The following is a 23,564-nucleotide window of genomic DNA, read 5'->3' as shown; positions in this document are numbered from 1 at the left end:
GGAGACCTTGATGCTATTCTTCAGAGCTTCTTTAGTCTTTCCTTCTGCTTACTTGCTTGTCTCTTAGCCTTCTCCCTTGACCCCTTTATATAGGTGTGGGTGGAGTAGTCTCCAAGAAAACCCTAGTGGATCATTGGGCTTGAGGCTTATGGGCCGACCTATTTGATAGAAGACCAATTTGCGGGCTAGCCCAATAGTACATTGGACTTTTATTTAAATCAATCCATTTTAGACTTAAATAATCCACCCTATTATACTAGCCCATAGTATCATTTGGACTAATATGTATTTAATATATGATGAAATCCAAATTACTTGTGGATTTAAATTTAATAAAATTTTATTTGTCTACAGTAATGTAATAATATTTTTCGGCATTTAGATGATTATTGTATTATTATCCAAAAAAAATTCTTTTATTAATTAAATTTTATTATTTCTCTATATAAATAAATATTTCAANCCCTTTTCCCGTAGTTCTCTCCCTTCCGTTTCTGTGTGTCATCGCCGGCCTCCCGACATGGTAGAGATCGAAGAAGCATCCACCGACGCCGATGAGGTGACTCCACTTTTAAGTAACCCGAAACCCGATCCGAACCATTCAACTCGGACTAAGTCGGTTCGGACCAAGGTTCCGGAGGTCAAGGTCCACCTTTATCGGCAAGGCAAGGGTCCTATCGACGAATTCACGTTTCCCTTAGGTGGATGGGACCAGGATCAGCTGGAGGTTCGTGAAATTCTCGACAAATACGGGTTCAAATCGGTCTATGCCTTCAAACCGGATACGGGTCGGGGCGTTCCCATCAGATTCAACCCCCGTAACGGCCGATCTATTCTTACCTATAGAGATGGATCCGAAATCCATATTGATGGAGAGCCTAAGGTACAATCATTTCACACAATATGCAATTAAGCAAATTAGCATGTTATGTGTTGCATTATCTTTTGCTTCTCGTGATGTTAGTGTCAGAAGTGATGAAATTCAGATATTTCTTATTAACTAATGTAAGTTGTTTGGTTTGCGGGATAGTTATGTAAGGATTATTGCATGAATTGTTATCCAAGGGTGGTCTAGTGCTCAATGTAGTGGGTTGAGAATGATGAGGTCTCGGTTCAAAATACTATCTCCGTTTCAAAAAAGAATGACACTGTTTTCTTATTAGTTTGTTTCAAAAAATTGGCACCTTTCAATAATTCCTTAATAAGAAGCATTTATAATCGCATAAATGCTATGGCAGGTTTCAGACCTTAAGTTTCAAAAGTTTTACAGCCATAAAAATGCTATGGCTTATTTAAGACTACATATCTCAAAAGTCTCCCTTTCTTTATTAAAGTTTGTGCTAAGTCAAACTAAGACAATCTTTTTGGAACGGTAGGAGTAGTATTTTGAACCTGATGGACATAGTTACCCTGATAGCTAGTGGGAGATAATGGGTACGTCGTGGAATTAGTTGAGGTGCACCCAAGCTGGCCTCAACACCATAATTATATAAAAAGATGCGTGAATTTTTGTGTGGTAAATATTTAATTTAGAGATTGTTACGTAGTGAATAATAATAATAATAATAATAATAATGGGATTGTTATGTGATTATTAATAATATATGGACTGTTAGGTAGGACTCATAGGAGTTGCCTACTTTAAGTGCATTTTAGTGTTAAGATACTCTTGTTGAGGCACTTGTTAATACACTTATTATTACCTCCCATTTTGTCGCACATAAAATGATAGATATATATTGCATAAATTCTTTAGTTATTAGCAATGCGGTTTAATACTGCAAACCAAAACTTGCATTAGTTATTCAGTGATTTATACCAAAAATCAATCTTTGTATTAGCTTTCTAGAGATGGAATTAGTATTGCTGCATTTGATGCTGCAAATCAAACTTTATATAGTAACACAGAGTTTCCTTGGAAACTATTTTAGCTTGTGTACATACCAAACAAGCCCTAAATGCATAAATCTCTGATGTGATTATGTGAACTAGGATAGTGTTTGGTTGTCTTAGAAGATTTTTGAATGAAATTTAGGAAAAAATGGCTCTTTGGAGACATCTGGTAAAGTTGGTAATATTGGAATGATACAGAGAAGATAAACTGATAAATTTTGGAAAACATAAAATAGTTCTTTTAGGCAAAGTGGCATTTGGAGAAATTGTATCATCTTTGGCAATTAAGTTTGGATGAAAGTATATTGTTTGGTATATGATAGATCGTAAATTTTCCAGAGGATGTGGCTTGTACTCTTTATTTTATTTTTTCCAATTGGTAATATTTGGAAAAGAGTTATTGGTTGAGGATTCATGGTATGATGGTACTTCTAATGAAGTTTCATTAACTCTATTACAGCTTGGCTGTAGGTGAAGAAGCTTTTATCTATTTTGGAAAATTTTCATGTTTATCTTACTTAAACCAGATGAATCTGGAGCTTATTTTAGAAGGAAGTGTTGAGATAGAGCGCTATCCACCCTATGGAGCAGAATGGTTTTGCTTTTTCTTTTTTTGGTAAGGGAATTAGGTTCTCATGGAAAAAAAATTACGACTTCTTGATACTGTTTTAAAAGACAACTTGCAAGGAGCCCTCAAGAATGCTTGGGGCGAGTGTTCCTTGGGAAATGTCACAAGGGAAATTCAGGCTTCATTGCTCGAGGTTGACAAAGCGTCTCTGACTTGTATGCCTTCTGACGTGAGGCTTTGATATGTCTTGGAGGTCTCTTTCCTTCTAATGGATAAAGTTGATGTTTGGAGGGGAAATAAAGGAAATGGATATCCTCTGTAGGTTTACCAAGTTAAAAAAAAAAAGATGGTGCTAACAATGCAAAATTTCCAATTCTGTGAGTTGTATGCCTTCTAACATAAGGCTTTGATGTGTCTTGGAGGTGTCTTTCCTTTTCAATTGAAGAATAGGATGTTTAGAGGGGCAATTAACCATCTAGAAGTAATGGAATATCCTTTGTAGGTTTACCAAATAAGAAAGTATGGAACAACACTAGTGGAGGCAAAAAAAAAAAACTGGGAGATATCTTCCCATCTGTCTAAGTCTTGGGGGGCAAAATTGTTCGGTTCATGTGCTGGGGGAGGTAGCAGGTACCCAATGGAATAGTCGAGGTGCGCGCAATCTGGAGTAAGAAAATATGGAACAAACCATATTAAATTTCCTCCATTCTGCACTATCTTGGTACTGGATTATTAACAATATTACTTATAGAAAAAAAGTAATATTTCTAATTCTTTGAGTTGTATGCCTTCTAGTGTGACGCTTTTGTAATGTCTCGCTCATGTTTTTCCTTTTTAATGGAAAAGAAATGTTTACTACTCACGTGTGTTTTTCGTTTTCAATGAAAAACAATTGCTTAAATGGGGCTAGGCGAAATGCATATTCTCTATGACTCTATGAGTAGCAAAAAATAAAATGTGGAGCAATCAAATTAAGAATCCCATACTTCCTGATTTATGCTCATATGTGTTCTACTTTGTATTTCTTCAGAGAAAAAACTTCAACAGTTATTTACTAGTAATAAGTGGTTTGAGTGGAGAAGGTTTTATTTTTAAGGTGCCATCTAGTTCTTTTTCTTTTATAAAGAGATTTTCCCAGGAAATTTCCATTTTTTGCTGCCATTCTTTGCTACCATTTTTTGCTAGAGCTTTTTGTGATCAGAGCCTTCAGATTAAATGATTTTTACATCAGAAATCAGAAGTGAAACTGAGGATATCTGGAAAGGAAGCAGAAACTGCCTAGTTGAAGAAGGTTTATATGCTCTAGTTTTGCAGTTTGGCATTTCAATCTCAAAATTGAAATGGCAAAATAGCCGTGCTCTTTGTGTCAACTTGATCTATCTATAAGCATGAGTATAAACATGATCTGTAGTCACCCATTTATATCTTGAATCGTTTGCAAGAGGTTTTCTTGAACTGCAATATGAACTTTTGACATTGTTGGACACTTTCCAGAAACTGTTGAAAGGATATCTAAATTTGATATTACTGCTAGTTTTCCTGAGAGCTTACATTGAAAACAACAATTGGCAAACGGGAAGACTTTACTTGAGATAAATAAGTTCTTCCATAAATCGGTTATCAGGGGAAAAAAACTCTGTATCAATATGCATGCTAACATAAATAAGGCGCACATTAGCAGGCCCTAACAACGAGAGCATGAAAGGAAATTGAAGGGAACTGCTCTCCACTCTCCATAATGAACTGAGAATATATTATCCCTTTTATAATCAAGATGCATTTCTTAGACCAAGAAAGCTCAACTAGATGTGAAAATGTCATAAAATGACTTTACCAAGGCGCTCTTGACACTTCAATGACCATATCTACTTGCAAGTATTAGCTTATTTCACACGGTTCTCCACAAAATAGATTGTTATATGCATAGATGTGATTTTAATAGTTTGTCTTCTTTGATTATAGGACTCCTTGATCAAACCTATTACCAGGATATTGGTCGGTGTTGCAGTGATCACCATATTGATAGTATTGGTGTTGAAAGAGACTCCACAATGGGCAGAAAAGTTGAACTTCACTGGTGGTAATATCCCGCCATGGGTCCTGGCCGCTGTGGTCATCTTGTTCACACGTGTGAGGAAGAGGACTAAGAATTTCTTTGAAAGACGCCTGTGATGAACTGGTGCTTACCACAGGCAACTGAATTTTCTCAAAAATTTGTATGCTTTGTTTGTCTTTCTCACTATAGTTTTTGGATTTGCATTTTATAAGCTAATCTAATCTTATAATCCAGTCATGTACATGCCATTCCTTTCTTTTTCTTGTTGGAGAATTTTTGTTATCACCCCGAATGATCTGGCAGTGACTGGATTCTCAGATTGCTTTTGTGACAATACTATACTATCAGCTCGTTCTCTTGCACCATGAGAGACGCTATGTATGAAAGTAACACCTTGTCTCGAGCTTGGGAAGATTTGTTGATCTGATAAAAGTACACATCCTCTCAAACTTGGAAACAATACTGCGTCTGATAGAAGTAAGACGGGAACATTCAATTTGATTCAAACTCAGGGAACAATACTTAACTTTTGCCTAGTTTCTGTAGTTGTTAACTGGAAGTCTAATGTGGGACTGCAGAAGACAAGTTATGCAGACTGTTAAGCTGTAAAATCCATACCATTACTCCTGTCAAAGGGGTTTCCCTCAATCTTCTCAGTTTTGCAATTTTAGGAGAAAAAGAAACCTGTGTTTCATTTCCAGGGCGTTTAACTAGTTCATCTCGGAGTCAAGTGCCTGAGTCATTCAGATCCTATGGAAAATCTCGACGACAATGAAGCAGATGTATGAAAGAAGAATAATATGCTCTTTGTTCCTACCTTTTGAGAATACATATGAAACACACGACAAATTTCAGCAGGGTTGGCAGAGTTACTCAGTACACGTGTTGATGTGAACCAATTTGACTAGAACTTCAGTGATCATCCCGAAAGTGAGGACACACAAACAAATGATAATTTGATTATAGCCTTAAATGTCTAAGTATACTCCAGTCAATACTTAAAATTTTAGAACAAACTAATTTACGTTGAGAAGTGTACACTAAATATAAACTCTAATTTGGATAAAAGTTGTCCTAACGTACTTCCTCTAAATTTTAAAATTTACCGTCTGAGCTGTACAAATATGAATATGATTTAAATTGACGAATATTTTAAAAATTAATTTTAACTTCCACCATCAGGGGCGGACCCATATGGTGTCAAGCGGGTTCAGTTGAACCCACACTGCATATATTGATAAATTATATTTGAAACAGCGAAAGTACATATAGAATTAAAAACTTGAACCTACTTCAAAAAAGTGTGCTTTCTGTTGAGGTGGCAAAGAGGGTACGAGTGTGTGGAAGGTACTGTTATCGAATCCCACTTGTGGTGCCTGTTTCTTTTGTTTCTTTTCTATTTCACTTTGTTTTTTTCTTGAAATTAATAAAATTATTCTACAGTTTTATCTATTCCAAAAATTAATCTATCTACAAAGTGAATTTTGGTTGTTTCTTTGTTACATTTTGATAAAACATGAAAGTATATTTGTTTAAATTATTTAAGAACAAAAAAAGTGATCAAACACTACTTGTCTTACCCGACACTACTTATATGAATAGCCGCCGTCATCTTTTACTGAACCCGTTTGTATAAAATCATGAGTCCGCCAATGATCCACCATAATTCTAACCTTCCATATTTTATTCAAGACGGGGCTGAGAGCGACTGTAAACTCTAACAGTGTTAGTTTAGCATGAAGTTAACTATATTAATTCGTGACTTGATGTTGGCATGTTTGGTCATATATGTTCAAACCCATTTAACATAGCAGGAAACATACAAGTGAAGTTTTACTAGTAATGTCTTGTTTCCTTGAACCTTCCGCTTTCACTCTCAAAGACCAAAGTGGATAGGGATTAACTTCTAAAAGTCTTTAGCCGATGTATTAACGTGATTACATGAATTTGACACACGCGGAGGCATGATGGGAGAGAGAAAAAGAGAATCGCAATTTCAAAACCCATTGGCCGAACTAATACGGATAATTCATGCTTATAAAACTAGTTCCTCGAACCTTCTTATTGTGGTTTGTTTAACCTTTTTGAGAATTGACTATATTGAAGAAAAACGTTGACTTATTTGTTTTAAAATCCTCAAAAACCATATGTTACTTTTTCTTCTCCCTTTTTGTGTCTTTCTTGTATTTTCAAGAGATATATTATACGATATTATTAATTTTAGTTGAAATATGGACTATATTTGTTTAGTTCGATCGGAAAGTAGATTGTTGGTTTAGTTAAAGTCAATATTTGCACTAACTCGCGCTAATTGGTCTTTTTTGGCAAATAATTAAGCAGCTTAGTTTACTTTATCATTAAAGACAATCAATGTTATTTGAGCGGGAAAACACAAGCACTACAAAAGGTCACTAAATTTACCATGTAAAGATGAGTTGGAGACTTTCTCTCTCTTCGCTCCAGCTTCTCTCTAAGCGCAGGTTAGTCTAACGTGCGCACTGGAGGTCCATGGGAAGAGGGCGAGGTCAGGGAAGGGGAAGACCTAAGAAGGAGATACAGATTGCGTTTGGAAGTGCTGTGCATGTTCAATCCAAGGTGACTGCTTCAACATCCAAGCAATCAGCTGCCAAAATTTCAATAGAACAGTACCCAGATCCGGAACCTTCATCGAGTTCAGCTGTAGAGAAGAGGCTTATAGTGGAGATGGTGGATGCAGACAAAACTCCACTACCAGAGAGATCTCCGGTGGAAGATGGAAAACAATTGAAACAAGTTGAAGATCCAGTCCAAAATGTACCTATTCAAGCTCAAGAGGATGAAGGCCAAACAACGAGAATTACTGAAAAACAGGAGGCAAATAAGGAGGCTAATGAAGTGAAGGATGAGGCTGTTAAACCAAAGTGGAACTCCTTATTTGCTAGAAACAGAGCTGCAGAGAATAGTATGACCCTACGATATTTCCCGCCTCAAATCGTTAATGGGGAAACGATAGTTCAGCTTGAGAAGAATGAAGTGGAAAAGGAAGCGGAAAAGTGGAAAAATGCCCTCATTGTCTATGTGATGGGGGAAACACCAGGATATTCACTCATGCATAGGTACATTTCTCAAGTGTGGAATTCTATACCTATGCCAGATTTGTATTTGCATGAGGAAGGGTATTATGTGGCTCGATTTCATGATATGAATGAAATTCTATTTTCTGGGCCTTACACTATTAGAAATCGACCAATTATCTTGAAGTCATGGACCCCTGCATTTGATTTCAGTCAAGAGTTTATGACAGAGATTCCATTGTGGGTGAAGTTTCCCAAATTACCTATGAGTTGCTGGGGATGTGGATCTTTAGGCAGAATAGCTAGTGCATTAGGGAAACCTTTATTTGCAGATGAATGTACGACTAAACAAACAAGGATCTCATATGCTAGAATATCGATTGAAGTTAATGTATCTAAGCCACTACCCGACACAATAGTAATTATGGAGCCAAATGGACAAAAATTTCAGCAAGAGGTGGTATTTGAATGGAAGCCCCAATTCTGCCCTCAATGTCTAACTATTGGGCACATATGTTCTATGATACCCGAGCAACAAGTGATAGAAAGGCCAATGTAGAATAGAAGAAGAGGTGAGCAGAAGAAGGTGGTTCAGGAATGGAAGCCTAAAGATATACCATCTACGAGCCAAATGGTAGATACACAACAACTTGTCCATGTAGAAGTCACTCAACCTGGAGCTAATGAGGATGTGAACAAGCTGCAACAACATGACACTGGATCACATAGCAAAATAACAACACCAGAAGGAACAGTAAGGAATGCTTCTAAAGGTAAAGAGCAGGTGCCTAGCCCAGAGCTGAATTTGATCAACTTCCCACAGTTGAGTGTTGTTATGTTGAGTAAAGCAAGGAACGGGACTGCAGGGACAAAACAAAGAGAGGTGCAGAGAATAAGACAAGTAGAACCTCCTAATCTGGGGGGTCTTATCATTGCTCAATGACTTGGCTCATATGGAATATTAGGGGTGTAAATAAAGTGTATAAACAAAAGAGTTAAAGAAGTATATAAGGATAAAAAATATCAAAATTCTGGGCCTGCTGGAAACCAGGGTTAAGCAACCTAGATGTTCAAAAATAGCTAGAAATATTGCTTTAAATTGGGGTATTATCAATAATTACTCTGCTGCTGTAAATGGAAGAATTTGGTTGATGTGGGATCAAGGTGAATATACTATAGTTGTTCAGAAGGTGGAAGCTCAGTTAATACATTGTGAAGCTAGAGATATCTCTAATAATTTTCAATGTGTTCTGACTATTGTTTATGGATTTAATACTGTGGAAGAGAGGAAAAGCTTATGGACCAGTTTGCAAGATATATCGAGAAGTACTAACTGTCCATGGTTAGTCTGTGGGGATTTTAATGCAATGTTAATAACTACAGATAGAAGGAGCTGCCATCCTGTGACCTTCAGTGAGGTTAAGGATTTTGCAGACTGTATTAATTCCATATTACTAAGTGAGTTACAATGGAAAGGTGATTATTACACATGGTCAAATAAGCAACAAGGAGTGGAGAGAGTAAGTAGCAAAATTGACAGAGCCTTTAGTAGTCATGACTGGATGATGAACTGGGGCCATATTGTTTTAGAATATGATCTGCCTAACATATCAGACCATGCTCCAATGTTGTTAACCTTACGCAATGTGAATCAAAACATCAGAGCTCCTTTCAGATTTTTCAATATATGGTGTGGGCATGCACAATTTCTGGAGATAGTGGAGACACACTGGAAAAAGCAATTGGGTAGGGACCCTATGCAGAATGTCTGGAACAAGTTGAAGGCAATGAGATCAGTCTTCAGACAACTGAATCAAAAAGAATTTCAAGCAACTACAGAGAAGAATGATAGGGCAAGAGATGAACTTCAAGGAATGGCAGCAATGGGAGCAAACTATGATGACAGTCTTGTGATTAAAGAAAATGAAGCTCTAATGAAGTTAGAGAAATGGAGCCTGATTGAGGAGAGTATACTAAGGCAGAAATCTAGAGCTCAATGGATACAGCTAGGAGACTCAAATTCAAAGTATTTTGTTGTAGTCATGAAGGAAAGAAGTCACAGGAAGCAAATCAAGGAACTCAAGTCATTGAAAGGCGATAAGCTATTGTCTGATCCTAAATGAGCTAAAAGAGGAAATTGTGTCATTTTATAAAGGGCTAATAGGGATCTCTAACCTTTCAAGGCAGTCAACAAGTTTACAATGAGTAAGGGACCTAAGCTTAATCATGAGCAACAACTCCTTCTGTGTGCACCAGTTACTGATCAAGAGATAGCTGAAGGATTGAAAGCAATTGGGAATGATAAATCCCTAGGGTTGGATGGGTATAATTCTCATGGTATATAGTTGGTCCAAAGATCACAAAAGCAGTAAGAAGGTTCTTTGAATGTAGCAAGATGAATAGAACTATCAATTGTACTTCTGTCACTTTGATTCCTAAGAATGATCATCCTGCTAATGTGAAAGAATATAGGCCAATTGCTTGTTGTACAGTGTTGTACAAAATCATCTCTAAAATTCTTGCATCAAGACTCCAGGAAGTTATTGCATCAGTTGTGTGTGAAGCTCAGACTGGATTTATTCCAGGAAGGAAGATTTCTGATAACATTTTCCTTGCCCAAGAACTGGTGAAGTCCTATACAAGGAAAAATGTATCTCCTAGGTGCATGATAAAAATAGACCTTCAAAAGGCCTATGATTCAGTGTAGGTGTATCTGGAGCAAGTACTAGATGAGCTAGGATTCCCTAGGCAGCTCACCATATGGATCCTAGAATGTGTGAAGACAGTGAATTATTCTATTCTGGTTAATGGAGAACCTACAGCTCCTTTTAATGAAGCTAAACATGGGGATCCGATTTCTCCATTTCTCATTGCAATAGCCATGAAATATCTTAGTAGGAACCTCAATGCAATGAAGGGAAGCAAGGAATTCAAGTATCACCCAAAGTGCTCTAAGCTATCAGTGACTCATTTGTCATTTGCAGATGATCTATTGTTATTTTCTAGGGGGGGATGTTGAATTTGTGGCCACTCTGAATAGGTGCTTCATGGAATTCTCAGATGCACCAGGTCTTCAAGCTAACAAAGAGAAAAACTCCATTTATTTTGGAGGGGTAGCTCAAGGGGTACAGGATCAAATTCTAAAATTCTTAGGATTCTTAAAAGGAGAACTTCCCTTCAAATACTTGGTGATACCTCTAGCTACTAAAAAGATCTCATTAATGCAGTGGCAACCATTGATTAACAAGATGGTATCTCGAATCACTTCTTGGACTGCAAAGAAGCTTTCATATGCAGGAAGATCTCAGTTAATTCAAACTGTCCTATTTGGTATCCAAGCTTACTGGTCCCAATTGTTTGTTATCCCCTCAAAAGTGTTAAGTACAATTGAGGCCTACTGTCGAAGCTATCTGTGGTCTGGCACAAACACAATCACTAGGAAGGCTCTAGTAGCTTGGGAGAAGGTTTGCACTCCAAAGTCAATGGGTGGACTAGGCTTGATAAACATGAGACTATGGAACAAAGCTGCAATAGCTAAAGCTAGTTGGGACATTGAACGAAAGGCAGACAGGCTATGGATCAGATGGCTGCATGCTTACTACATCAAGAATCAGCAATTTGGTCAAATGGTTACCCCTCTACAGGCTGGTTGGATGGTAAGAAAAATGTTTGAGGCTAGAAGTACATTGGCACTGATTCAAAACAACACTGCTGGCAATTTAATTAAGCAAATATATCTTCAGCTAATTGGGAACAATGAGAGGATTCCATGGAAGACATTGAGATTTGGGAATGATGCTCGTCCAAAAGCTCAATTTACAGTATGGCTACAAGTGCATGGAAAACTTCTGACTGTTGATAGAATTGCTTCCTGGGGTATAAATGTTGATCATGTCTGCAATCTATGTAATAGTCACAATGAAACGAGAAACCATCTATTCATGGAATGTCCTTATTCTACCAAAGTCTGGGAAGGTGTGCTAAAATGGATGAAGGTTCCTAGTTTCAAGATAACACAATGGGAACAACTGAAGAAATGGATCATTCAAGGAGCAAAGGGTAAATCACAGAGAGCTCAAGTATTCAAGATGGCATATACAGAATGGGTGCATACAATATGGATTGAGAGGAATCAGCGCAGATTTGAAAGTAGATCAAGGAGTTCAAATCAACCGGTGAGGAAAATTGCATATGTGTGTAATATCCGAGCATCTACTAGAATTAAAGAAATGGTCCAACAGCTTAGTATTTAGTTAGTTCTAGTAGTTAAGTATTTCTTTGTGGCTTAACTAGATAGCAAATTGTGATGTAGTCTTGCTATGGTTCCTTATTTGTAAACATTCTGGTGGTTAATAAAAAATTTAATTACCAAAAAAAAAAGATTATATATTTTTCAGATTTTAAGTATTATGAAAATACGAAAAAGAATTAAAAATCAATACAATACAAGTTGAGCCTGCTTTTCGAAATCATTTCCTCAAATTTTTATACAATTCATTTTTTTTCCAAATGATCAAATACAGTAACTCTTCTCTCATTGCGGTAATTCGGTTTTATTTACCCATCTCTATGGTGCAGATTTTGGACTTTGTCCATTTTCCAGTGTAAATTAGGGGTGTGCATTCGAATCGGTTTATCGATAAATCGAATCGATTATTTGTTATCGGTTTATCGATTTATCGATTTCGATTTCGATTTCAAAATTTTCCTTATCGAGTTATCGATTTCGATTTCGATTTTGTCCTCTTCGATTTATCGGTTTATCGATAAACCGATAAGAAATATAAAAAAAAATATATTTTTTTTTTTTACCCTTATTCTATAATACCCTTTCCTTTACCCTAAGTCCCTAACCCTATTATTTCATCTACCACATTAAGGAATGATCATACTTAAAGCTCAAGGGAATGAAGTTCAAATTAATGGAAAATAGAATTAGCCGTGATGATGTATTTTTTTTTTATACCGTTGGAGTGTTGGTGGCATACATTTGATCCCTTACTTTAGTTTCGTTGCATGTGCTTGTTGACACAATTTTTATGTTATAAACGCTGTTCGTCTTATTTTAGCTTCTTTTGGTCCATATTAGTTAGGCGTGTTTATAGCGATATACTTTCCGTGGAATCCCGCAAATTTTCTTATTGGTGTAATCGATAACTGAATCGATAAGCCCCAAAAATCGATAAATCGAAATCGAAAAAATCGAAACCTTATTGAAACAATAACGATAAGCATATGTACAAATCGATAATCGATAAGTAATTATCAATAAGGGTCAAAATCGAATAGATAAATCGAATGCACACCCCTAGTGTAAATGGAAAATGGACTAATTATTCTATTGATTTTTGCCAAGTTTTGATGTTAACATTAGTATAGAAAGATATTTTAAGAGCATAATAGAGACAATGGTGAAAGTATCACCATCATGCCCGATTTTTATTAGATTTGATTGATACAAAATAGAAAAGAACAAAAATTGCAGTTCGAGAACTGTCTGCCTCATATATAATGCACACAACTTAAAACTATTCAACGATATCAATAGCGATATGTGTTCACATTCTGTAGCCAATGTCAATTAACGAGAATTGCATGGATGGTTCCTTTTTTGCGCAAAGCAATATATATTTTTCCCTTTCAACGACGGCTGTAAACCATCCCAAGCGAACACGACACAGCGGGGCAGGCGGGCAGCTTATGTATTCTCCCTATTCAATTTGCATGTTACACATTATACTAAATCAAACAAATTAAATTAATCATAATTAGAGCTATAAAATTATAGTGAGACTAATGCATAATCACTTAATTATGACTAGATGATTGTAAACGGCCGAATCGGGCTTGTCCTTATTAGTATGACTAGTCGAGACCGGGGCGTGACAGGTCAAGGTTCGACCCCATGTCATACCGGATCATGACACGAAGTTAGATGGCCAAGCTCGTGACTCAGTGACCGATCGAGATCGAGATCAGCCAAGAGCGAGACCGAGCGGGAAAGAGATCGAGCAAGATCGAGGGAAGCATGTCGAACCAAATAACGGAAAGCCAAGATATCCGCGATTAGGCGAGGATCACGGCGCAAATCTCGCCACGTATCAAGGAGAGGCCGATTTATCAGTTGATCATGGGATTTCTTACCGTATTATACTAGGAGTAGGACTCCCCTACTATATAAAGGGGAGTTGATCATTTGTATTCATCATCATATTCACGTTACATAAAGCTATATATTCACTTTCTCTTAAGCTCTCAATATTTCTGTTATTGTGTTCATGCGTTCCGGCGAAATATTCACTTAATTCGAGGGCAGTCTAGCTCAAGGATTAAAGCTATACATTTTATTTGGTTTGCTTCATTTATATTCTCAGTTAATTTCATTGTCAATTTACGTTTTCTCTCAATTTGTGCTAAGTAAATCACGTACCCTTAAAACCACAGTAAAAATTCATTCTTATCCGTTTTTAGGGTAAACAATGGCACCCAACGTAGGGCTAAGGATAATAGTGATTGTCTGGTATAAATTTTCGTAACACACTATTTTACGCTTGTTCTTTGAAATGTCTTTGATTACAGGAATAAAAAATGTCGAACTCTCAGTCAGCACCTCAACACATTGACAATGATCTAAGCCACTACGGCGAGAAAGAGAACATTGCACCAGGAAACGTTGTACCCCCTGCTGGACTCGATGGAGTTCCGGCTGTAGATCTGATCGACGTCAGTTCGCATGTAGCCATCAATGGAAATTTGTCCGTCGATCTAGTAAGCATCGTTCGTGGAGTTACCTGATCAGGTGCTCAGAATGCACATGGCAGTGAAGATGGCGGGATCACCCTGCGGGTAATCTTTGAAATGTTGCAGGCCCAACAGGCAGCAATAGCTCAGCTCCAAAATCAGAACCAAATGCCAAGCAGGGTCGAACTTGATCCATCCCAAGAAGTTATACACAAGGTCGAATCGGCTTCAAGAAAATCAAACGAGAAGGAATCGGAGACCAATTTTGCTATTATAAAGATGCTCGAAAAATTGACAAAACGAATCGAGACAGGGGAAAAGAAGATTGGGGAAACTGATAAGAAGGTGGAAACCTATAACTCCAAGGTCGACCAAATCCCGGGGCACCCCAGATATTGAACGGACTAGATTCGAGAAAGGTTGTACAAAAACCTTTCCCCCCCCCCCCAAGTGCGGATCCGAAGCCAATGCCCAAGAAGTTCCGTATGCCCGAGATTCCTAAGTATAACGGGATGACTAATCCAAATAAATACGTCACCTCGTACACGTGCGCCATCAAAGGAAACGACTTGGAAGATGACGAAATTGAATCCGTATTACTGAAGAAATTCGGGGAGACTCTATCGGAGGGTGCCATGATATGGTATCATAATTTACCGCCTAATTTTATTGACTCGTTTGCTATACTTGTAGATTCTTTTGTAAAGGCACACGCCGGAGCCATTAAGGTCGCAATAAGAAAGTCAGACCTTTTCAAGGTAAGGCAGAAGGACAGCGAGATGCTCAGGGAATTCGTATCTCGGTTTCAAACAGAGAGAATGGATTTGCCACCGGTCACCGACGATTGGGCTGTTCAAGATTTCACTCAAGGTCTCAACATTTGGAGTTCCATAGCTTCATAGCAGTTGAAGCAAAATTTGATCGAGTATCCAGCTGTCACTTGGGCCGATGTAGTTAATCGATATTAGTCGAAGATCAGGGTCGAGGATGATCAACTAGGGACTCCTTCTGGGTCCGTTTATCCTAACAGGCCCATAGATAGAATCAATAGGGATATCGACCGAGAGCCAAGGTCGAATAAAGATCGATATCAACTGTATAACGGAGACCGTAGAGGCAGCGGGTCTGGACGAAACTTTGCATGGAATGAGAGGAGAAATGCGAGGTCAAAGATCACGAGGACTCATGAGCAAGGGTGGTTTCGACAGGGATGCCGGGCCCAATGAAGCGCCACGACTGTCGGAATATAACTTCAATGTAGATGCATCCACCATCGTATCAGCCATCGGACGTATCAAGGATACTAGATGGCCTCGACCTCTACAAACCGATCCGGCCCAGAGAAATCCCAACAAAATATGCAAGTATCATGGCACCCATGGCCATAAAACAAAAGATTGCAGACAACTAAGGGAGGAGTAGCCCGGTTGTTCAATGAGGGGCATCTTCAGGAATTCTTAAGCGACCGGGCCAAGAATCACTTCAAAAATAGATATTCCAGTAGACAGAACGAGTAGGAAGAATCACTACACGTGATTCATATGTTCTTTGGAGGGGTCGATACTCCTCAAGGACCAGTATTAAAGCGCACCAAGGTGTCGATCACAAGGGAGACTCAAGTTATGAATAAGGGATTGAACAACCTAACAATGACGCACTGGTAATATCTGTACTTATGAATAAGACTCAAGTTAAACGTGTTTTGATTGATCCAGATAGCTTGGCCAACATAATTCAATAAAGGATCGTAGAACAGCTCGGCTTTCAGGATCAGGTTGTACCCGCGGCCCGAGTTCTAAACGGCTTCAATATGGCATGTGAAACCATCAAAAGTGAAATAACTTTGTAGTAAACATGGCTGGGACCATCCAAGAAACGAAGTTCCATGTGATCGAGGGCGATATGAGGTATAATGCTATATTTGGGAGATCATGGATCCATAACATGAGAGCAGTGCCTTCGACCCTTCACCAGGTTCTAAAATTCCCAACGCCAGAGGGAGTCAAAACATTCTACGGGAGCAACCCGCTGCCAAGGAAATGTTTGCCATCGACGAAGTGATACCTATATCGGCGCTCTCATCAACAAAAGGGTCAAGTTCGAAGGGAAAGCAGGAGGTTAAATAGCAACCACAAACACCGGCCTCGACCCAACCAGAGGAGCAGGGGACGTACGAGGATGATGACTATATGATACATTGATCCTTCATAATCCCCAAAGATTCTGACGCCACAAAATCAATTGTCGAAGATCTGGAACAAATCATACTGGTCGAGCATCTGCCCGATCAAAAGGTATACCTGGCACGAGGTTAACTCCCGAGCTCAGGAAAAATCTTATTCAATTTTTTATTGCTAATATGGATTGTTTTGCCTGGTCCCATCTCGATATGACAGGGATCCCACCGGAGATCACTACTCATAAACTAAGCTTGGACCCGAAGTTCCGCCCGATGAAACAAAAAAGGAGGCCTCAGTCCGAGGTCAAACACATTTTCATCAAAGACGAGGTAACCAAGCTTCTCAAAATAGGATCCATCCGGGAAGTAAAATATCCCGAATGGTTAGTGAATGTAGTAGTAGTCCCTAAAATGGGAAACAAGCTTAGGATGTGTGTAGACTATAAAAACCTAAATAAAGCATGCCCCAAGGATTCTTTTCCTTTGCCTAACATCGATCGCATGATCGATGCCACGGCCGGCCACGAGATCCTCAATTTTCTCGACGCCTATTCCGGGTACAACCAAATACAAATGAACCCGGAAGACCAGGAAAAAACTTTGTTCATCACTAAGTATGGTACCTACTATTATAATGTAATTCCATTCTGACTAAAAAAATGTTGGTGCAACCTATCAACTCCTAGTAAACCGAATGTTTGAAGAACAGATAGGGAAATCTATGGAAGTTCATATTGATGACATGCTAGTTATGTCCCTGCGAGCAGAGGACCATTTGAAGCATTTGCAGGAAGCTTTCAGTATACTGAAGAAATACAACATAAAGCTCAACCCGGAGCTTCGGGGTCGGGTCCGTCAAGTTTCTCAGATCAAAGCAATCGAGGATATCGCGGTAGTGGATAATGTGAAGGCCGTACAAAGGCTAACCGGGCGCATTGCAGTCCTGGGTTGATTCATCTCGAGATCGTCCAACAGAAGTCATCGATTCTTCTCGTTTCTGAAAAAGAAGAACAACTTCACATGGACCCCAGAATGTCAACGGGCTTTGGAGGAACTTAAGTGATACTTGTCGAGCCCGCCGCTGCTTCAAACGTCGAAGGCAGACAAATAACTATAATTATATCTAGCACTATCATAGATAGCGGTATGGAGTCCTAGTCTAAGAAGAACAAGGTACCCAATTCACTATCTATTATGTTAGTCGGACCCTAGGTGAAGCCGAAACTAGATATCCTCATCTAGAAAAGTTAGCGCTCGCTTTGATAAGCGCCTCTAGGAAACTCAAACCGTACTTTCAATGTCATCCCGTATGTGTTGTAACAACTTATCCCCTTCAAAATATTTTTCATAAACCCGAACTTTCGGGACGATTGGCTAAATGGGCCGTAGAACTCAACGGGTGCGATATGTAGTATCGACTCCGAACAGCCATCAAGTCTCAAATCTTGGCAGACTTCGTGGATGACTTCACGCCGGCCCTAGTAACTGAGGTTGAAAGAGAGTTTTTATTCAACTCAGGTACATCTTCGGGGATCTAGACCCTCTTTACGGACGTGCTTCGAACGTAAAAAGGTTCGGACTCGGCATCGTGCTAAAACCACCCATAGGTAACGTTGTTAGACAATCTATTAGAACTGTAAAATTGACTAACAACGAGGCCGAATATGAGGCCATGATTGCAGGTCTCGAACTAGCCAAAGGCTTGGGAGAAGAGGTGACCGAAGCCAAATGCGACTCCCTCCTCGTTGTGAATTAGGTTAACGGAACCTTTGAAGTTCGAGAGGAACAAATACAAAGATACTTGGATAAGCTACAAGTAACTCTACACCGGTTCAAGGGATGGACTTTGCAGCATGTGCCTCGAGATCAAAATAGCAAATCTGATGCCCTCGCAAACCTAGGCTCGTCGGTCAAAGACAAGGAACTCAATTCGGGGGCTATCGTACAACTCATGAGCTCAGTGGTCGAAGAAGGCCACACCGAGATAAACTCCACGAGCTTGACCTGGGATTGGAGAAACAAATACATAGAGTATTTGAAGAACGGAAAACGTCCTTCAGATCCAAAGGAATTGAGGGCCCTGCGCACGAAGGCAGCTCGATTTAGCTTGTCTGAAGATAATACCTCACTTAGAAGGATGTTCGACGGTCCGCTAGTAATATGTCTGGGATCAGGAGATACCGAGTATGTTTTGAGGGAAGTCCACGAAGTCACATGTGGGAACCACTCAGGCGCGGAATCACTGGTTCAAAAGGTAATTAGAGCCGTTTGAAGGAGTTTGTGCAAAAATGTGATAAATGTCAAATACATGCTCTAATGATTCATCAACCCGAGGAGCTGTTGCATTTGGTTTTATTCTCGTGGCCCTTCATGAAGTGGGGATGGACATCGTCGGCCTTCTTCCATCATCACCAGATAAGGCTCAATTTGTTTTATTTATGACTGACTATTTCTCTAAATGGGTTGAAGCACAGGCCTATTAGAAGGTCAGGGAGAAAGAAGTCATCGACTTCATTTGGGACCACATTGTATGTCGATTTGGAATACCATCCGAAATTGCATGTGACAACGAAAATAGTTTATTGGCAGCAAGGTGACCAAATTTCTCGAAGGCCTCAAGATCAACAAGATTTTATCAACACCTTATCACCCTAGCAGGAATAGGCAAGCCGAATCGACCAACAAAACCATAATTCAAAACCTCAAGAAAAGGTTGACCGACGCCAAAGGAAGATGGAGAGAAGTCTTGCCCAAAGTCCTTTGGGCATACCGCACAACTTCGAAGTCCAGTACTGGGGCTACCCCGTTCTCTTTGGTTTATGGCGCCGAAGCTTTAATACCGGTCGAAGTTGGGCAGCCGAGCATCAGATTCTGATATGCGATGAAGAAATCAAATGACGAGGCCATGAATACGAGCCTAGAGCTATTAGATGAACGACGTGAAGCTGCCTTTGTTTGATTGGCTGCCCAGAAACAACGAATCAAGAAGTATTACAATCGAAGGGCCAAGCTTTGATAATTTAATGTTGGGGACTTGGTACTGAGGAAGGTCACGTAAAACACCCGAAATCCAAATGAAGGAAAATTGGGTCCGAACTGAGAAGGGTCGTACCAGATTCTTGAAATCACAGGAAAAGGATCCTATAAACTCGGAACCATGGACGGAGAATAGCTACCGAATAATTGGAACGTAACTCATCTCAAACGATATTGCTGCTGAGGTACGACCCCATTTCAATTCTTTCTATCTTTTGACTAACACTTGCGGGTTATCAACGAGGAGCGGTACGAAGCCTTTAGGTCTGAGAGCACGCGTTGCACTCTTATTCCCTTGAACCGTTTTTGTCCCAAATGGGTTTTTCGGCAAGGTTTTTAACGAGGCAACAGCGGATCGTGCTACCTTAGAATTGAAGGCCGACCACAAATTGGTATCAAAGACTGTGTTTATAGTATCCGAAATTTTTCTACAATCAACCTCAAATACGAGGGGGGTGATTTCCCTCGGATATTGAATTATTCTAGGAAGGAAATTATTTCAAAATGAAAGGGTCTCAATAGGTAGGATTTATTGTTAGGGCCAAACGGTCAAAACGAACCATGCCCACATAGATTACTCGAGCCCTGACAGAAAACATATACGCATGTGTATTTGTTTTTTACCAGAATAAAGAGAAGTACTTTCCTTGCAACTATTTATGTCTTGGAAAAATTTCCACTTTATGACCCCATACTTTTGATCTGTTATGAAAACGAGCCCAAGGGCCAATGGCAACCAGAGTTCGGATAATCACCCCAACACTCGGGGACTACCGTCCATAAAATAAACTCGGATCAAACTATTGAACATCGAGGGCATAAGACCTCTTAGGCAACCCTCGAATTTCAAAGGTCACGGCCATACTCATTCGGGGACTGTTATCTTAGGCAAGCCTGGATAACTCGGAAAAGCGAGCTCAATGGTCTCAGCCCGAACCAAAAGGCTATGAACCATTTAACACGGTTTGGAGACGTCCGAAATCCGAACAAATACTTGCCTTCGAAAAAAGAAAAAATTCTTTCACAACAGGTTCTAAAGGCTACCTCGGCATAACCTTAAACTTAAGATATTTTTGGGAAAAAACTTCGGTAAACACCGAAACCAGGTAACGCCTTAACCCAGAAGGGCAATAAAGGCCAGGTTTGTTCGAACCCTCGAACACAACCTAACTATTTTGTGCTAAGGCATTCCAACCTTTGTGTATACAAGCAATAAAGCAAAGGAAAAATTTTAGAGCCGAAAATGGTGGAAAGCCTTATATATATATATATATATATATATTTTATAAAAACGATCGTTTCACAAAATGCCAGATCGGCCAAAAACAAAAGAAAGTAAAATACAAAGGCCTAAGGGCTAATTTTACTTCGAGTTCGAGAGATCATTCTCACTCGATTAGAAGCCTAAGGGCTATCTTATTTCGAGTTCAGGCAAGACCTCACTCGACTATTAAAGCCTAAGGGTTACTTTTATTTTCGAGTTTGAGAAACCACTCTCACTCGGTTATCAAACTTAAGGGTTACCTTGATTCAAGTTCAAATAAATGATCTCACTTGACACAAAACCGCCTCGGTTCGAATTCAAGCTTTCGATCTAGGTTTACCGATCAGGAATGGTCAAGGATAGTACTTAACATCGGTCCTTACCATCTCAAAGCTTCGAATGCGATCCCATTATTTCATGATAAGGCACTTTGACCTTTGTATAAACTAACAAAAAGGCAGCAAATTCAGGAGCCATGGAAGGGAAGAAAGTTTTTAACATATATCTCAAAAGCCTTTATACAAGGATCATATGGCCCAATTAAGAGTTGTTTGCAAGGGCCGATCGGCTTCAAAATAAAAATAAAAAATTACAATAATTACAAAGCCTAAGCAGCATGGTCCTTATCAAAAGAGGCATCTTCGCCCTCAGAGTCTTCTCCACCGCCGGATTAGCTCAAATTCTTGGAGTACTCCTCGGGAAAAGCCAACTTACGAGCCTTTATTTCCTCTACCCTAGCAATCTCGATTTCAATAGATATATCAAAATTTTGATCACGTTCCCCCTCGAGGGCCTCCCTTCGAGCTTTCTATCTCGCATGATCCACCATGCTCTTGGCCTGTGCTAGGGTGGCTTCGACATCGACCTTGTATTGGGTCGCATTAGCCTGGGCCTTATCATTGGCCGCGGCCACCTCAGTCTGGTGACATCGAGCTCTTTGGCCAAGTTGGCTAAATTGGACTGAAGCTCCTCGATTTTCTTTGCCTGAACCAAGGCATTCTCCCTTGCAACCCAAAGCTGAGACACGGCGGACTCCAGCTTTGCTTGGACGACCTCCTTTTTTGAAGCTAAGATGTCCACACACCCCTTGAGCTTTTCAGCCTCGGATTGTACTTCATCTATTTGCCTTTAAAGGTCCTTGATCTGTTCGAACCTCTGTCGAACATATAGAATCGGATCGTTAGTTGTTATCTCCAACTCATCTTTACTATCATTAAGCACTCGGAATACCTGCTCGGCCATCTTAGCATGCTCATCTCGAGCCGTCACCAAATCTGCCTGAAGCTTCTCACTGAGAAGCTTGTAGGTATCACATTTCTCCATGAGGCCCTGAACCTCATCCTTGCGCTCCTCTCAGATTCGAAGGAAGGCCTCGTGATGCAACACCGAAGCCTCCGAGTAAGGAGGAAAATGTTAGAACAATCTACAATTCGAAGTTTTAAAAAGATAATGGAATGGCCATCGAACTTACCGATTCAGAGGTGTTGAGCCTCGTTGAACAAACAAGCGTCTGCCACCGCATCCATCGCGGCTGATCCTCTTTGGTCACCAAGTATCTCAGGTAACTAGCGATCCCCACGGGGGGAGAGAAGACCCGAGCATTGATAACTACGGATTCTAGCCTATCTTATGCTCTCTTTTGCTTAAGTTTCGGATCATAAATGCGTAAAAGTATTCGCGAAAACTAACTTATTGTGCTTGTATATAGTGTTTGGTCAAAATGAAGCAAGAAAGTCATAACCAGCTCATAAAGGAGTTAAAACCTGCACAAGTTCAAAGCTGGAATAAAAGCGCTGACAGCGGAGGAAAAGGGCGGCCGCAGAAGGTTCACCGCTGGGGCGGACACAATTACGCTGACAGCGGAATTGAGATTCAGAGAGGCATTTTAGGGCAAAACAGATACCGCTGACCGCGGTGAAATAGCGCGGCAGCGGAACACTTGACGCTGCCACGGTGTTAATTGCGCTGAGGGCGAAAAAGAGATTCAAAGACCTTGGAAATTTGAGATTAACTGGGAAACGCGGGCCGCGAACATTTTACGCGGCCGCGACTGAAGCCAACGCTGAGGCAGACATTTTTACGCTCCCAGCGGAATCTAGCCCAGTCCCAGTTCAAGATGGAAGAAACGCGGTCCACGCTCGCTTTTGCGCGGTCGCAGAAGTCCAAGCGCTGAGGCGCCCAGTTTTCCGCTGACAGCGGAACCTCCGTAGGGGTATTTTTGTCCGAAAATTTTAGCTGTGTATAAATAGTTCTTTTTCACATTTTTAGGTCATCTTTTGTTTTGAGGAACACGTGAACCACCGTACTTAGCTGTTTTGAGTAATTTTAGAGTAGCTTTAACCATTAATCTTGTATTTTACTCTTGTAATTACTTTTTATGGGTTATATTTCATCTCCATCTTTGATTTCTACCTTGATTATGAGTAGCTAAACCCATTAGCTAGGGTTGTGAGCCAACCCTAGTGTGGGTATTTAATGGGTCTTCAATTTTAGGGCTTAATTGTTTATGGGTTAATGATATTTAGCTTGAATCATGCTTTAATTGTTGAATTGGTGGTTGCAGACACTGATTCGTGCCTATATGACTTAGACTCTTCTTGAGAAAGAGAGACTAAGTCTAGGAAATTCAGGCTAACAAGGAATTGGGGTGCATTCAAGAGATTTGTAGCCCCAATTAAAGGGTTAAACCTAGAGATAGTAATACCGACTTGAGCCAATTTTGCTTGCATTGTTTGGACACCCAATTGGGCTTGAGAAAGCCAATTCGAGCAAAG

The 23,564-nt window shown here is 39.7% G+C and overlaps 3 protein-coding genes across 3 annotated transcripts; all 3 read left to right on the top strand.

The window, feature by feature from the left end:
• The first annotated feature begins 469 nt into the window (after nucleotides 1–469).
• On the top strand, nucleotides 470–4,920 carry LOC109215150. Its single transcript, XM_019379171.1, has 2 exons — nucleotides 470–883; nucleotides 4,424–4,920. The coding sequence occupies exons 1-2, from the start codon at nucleotides 521–523 to the stop codon at nucleotides 4,631–4,633; spliced, it is 573 nt and encodes a 190-aa protein (XP_019234716.1). The 5' UTR covers nucleotides 470–520; the 3' UTR covers nucleotides 4,634–4,920.
• A 3,801-nt stretch (nucleotides 4,921–8,721) lies between these two features.
• LOC109215148 lies at nucleotides 8,722–9,693 on the top strand. The gene has a single exon (XM_019379169.1). The coding sequence runs from the start codon at nucleotides 8,722–8,724 to the stop codon at nucleotides 9,691–9,693; it is 972 nt and encodes a 323-aa protein (XP_019234714.1).
• Nucleotides 9,694–9,771: 78 nt separating this feature from the next.
• LOC109215147 lies at nucleotides 9,772–13,762 on the top strand. The gene is made up of 4 exons (XM_019379168.1): nucleotides 9,772–9,907; nucleotides 10,063–10,196; nucleotides 10,555–11,745; nucleotides 13,460–13,762. Exons 1-4 carry the CDS (start codon nucleotides 9,772–9,774, stop codon nucleotides 13,760–13,762), a joined length of 1,764 nt encoding a protein of 587 aa, XP_019234713.1.
• The last annotated feature ends 9,802 nt before the right edge of the window (nucleotides 13,763–23,564 follow it).

The sequence above is a fragment of the Nicotiana attenuata genome, unplaced genomic scaffold (genome assembly GCF_001879085.1).
Source record: "Nicotiana attenuata strain UT unplaced genomic scaffold, NIATTr2, whole genome shotgun sequence".
Classification (NCBI taxonomy): Eukaryota; Viridiplantae; Streptophyta; class Magnoliopsida; order Solanales; family Solanaceae; genus Nicotiana; species Nicotiana attenuata.
The sequence above is the reverse complement of the archived record's forward strand: the minus strand, read 5'-3'. Positions and strand labels throughout refer to the sequence as shown.

Bases quoted from the DNA above. Each gene is read 5' to 3' on its own strand.
- LOC109215148 (XM_019379169.1), top strand. From the start codon at position 8,722: ATGTGGGATCAAGGTGAATATACTATAGTTGTTCAGAAGGTGGAAGCT.
- LOC109215147 (XM_019379168.1), top strand. From the start codon at position 9,772: ATGAGTAAGGGACCTAAGCTTAATCATGAGCAACAACTCCTTCTGTGT. The intron at 9,908-10,062 runs GTATATAGTTGG...CTTGTTGTACAG, and splicing joins GGATGGGTATAATTCTCATG to TGTTGTACAAAATCATCTCT. The intron at 10,197-10,554 runs GTGAAGTCCTAT...TGTCATTTGCAG, and splicing joins TTTTCCTTGCCCAAGAACTG to ATGATCTATTGTTATTTTCT.
- LOC109215150 (XM_019379171.1), top strand. From the start codon at position 521: ATGGTAGAGATCGAAGAAGCATCCACCGACGCCGATGAGGTGACTCCA. The intron at 884-4,423 runs GTACAATCATTT...CTTTGATTATAG, and splicing joins ATATTGATGGAGAGCCTAAG to GACTCCTTGATCAAACCTAT.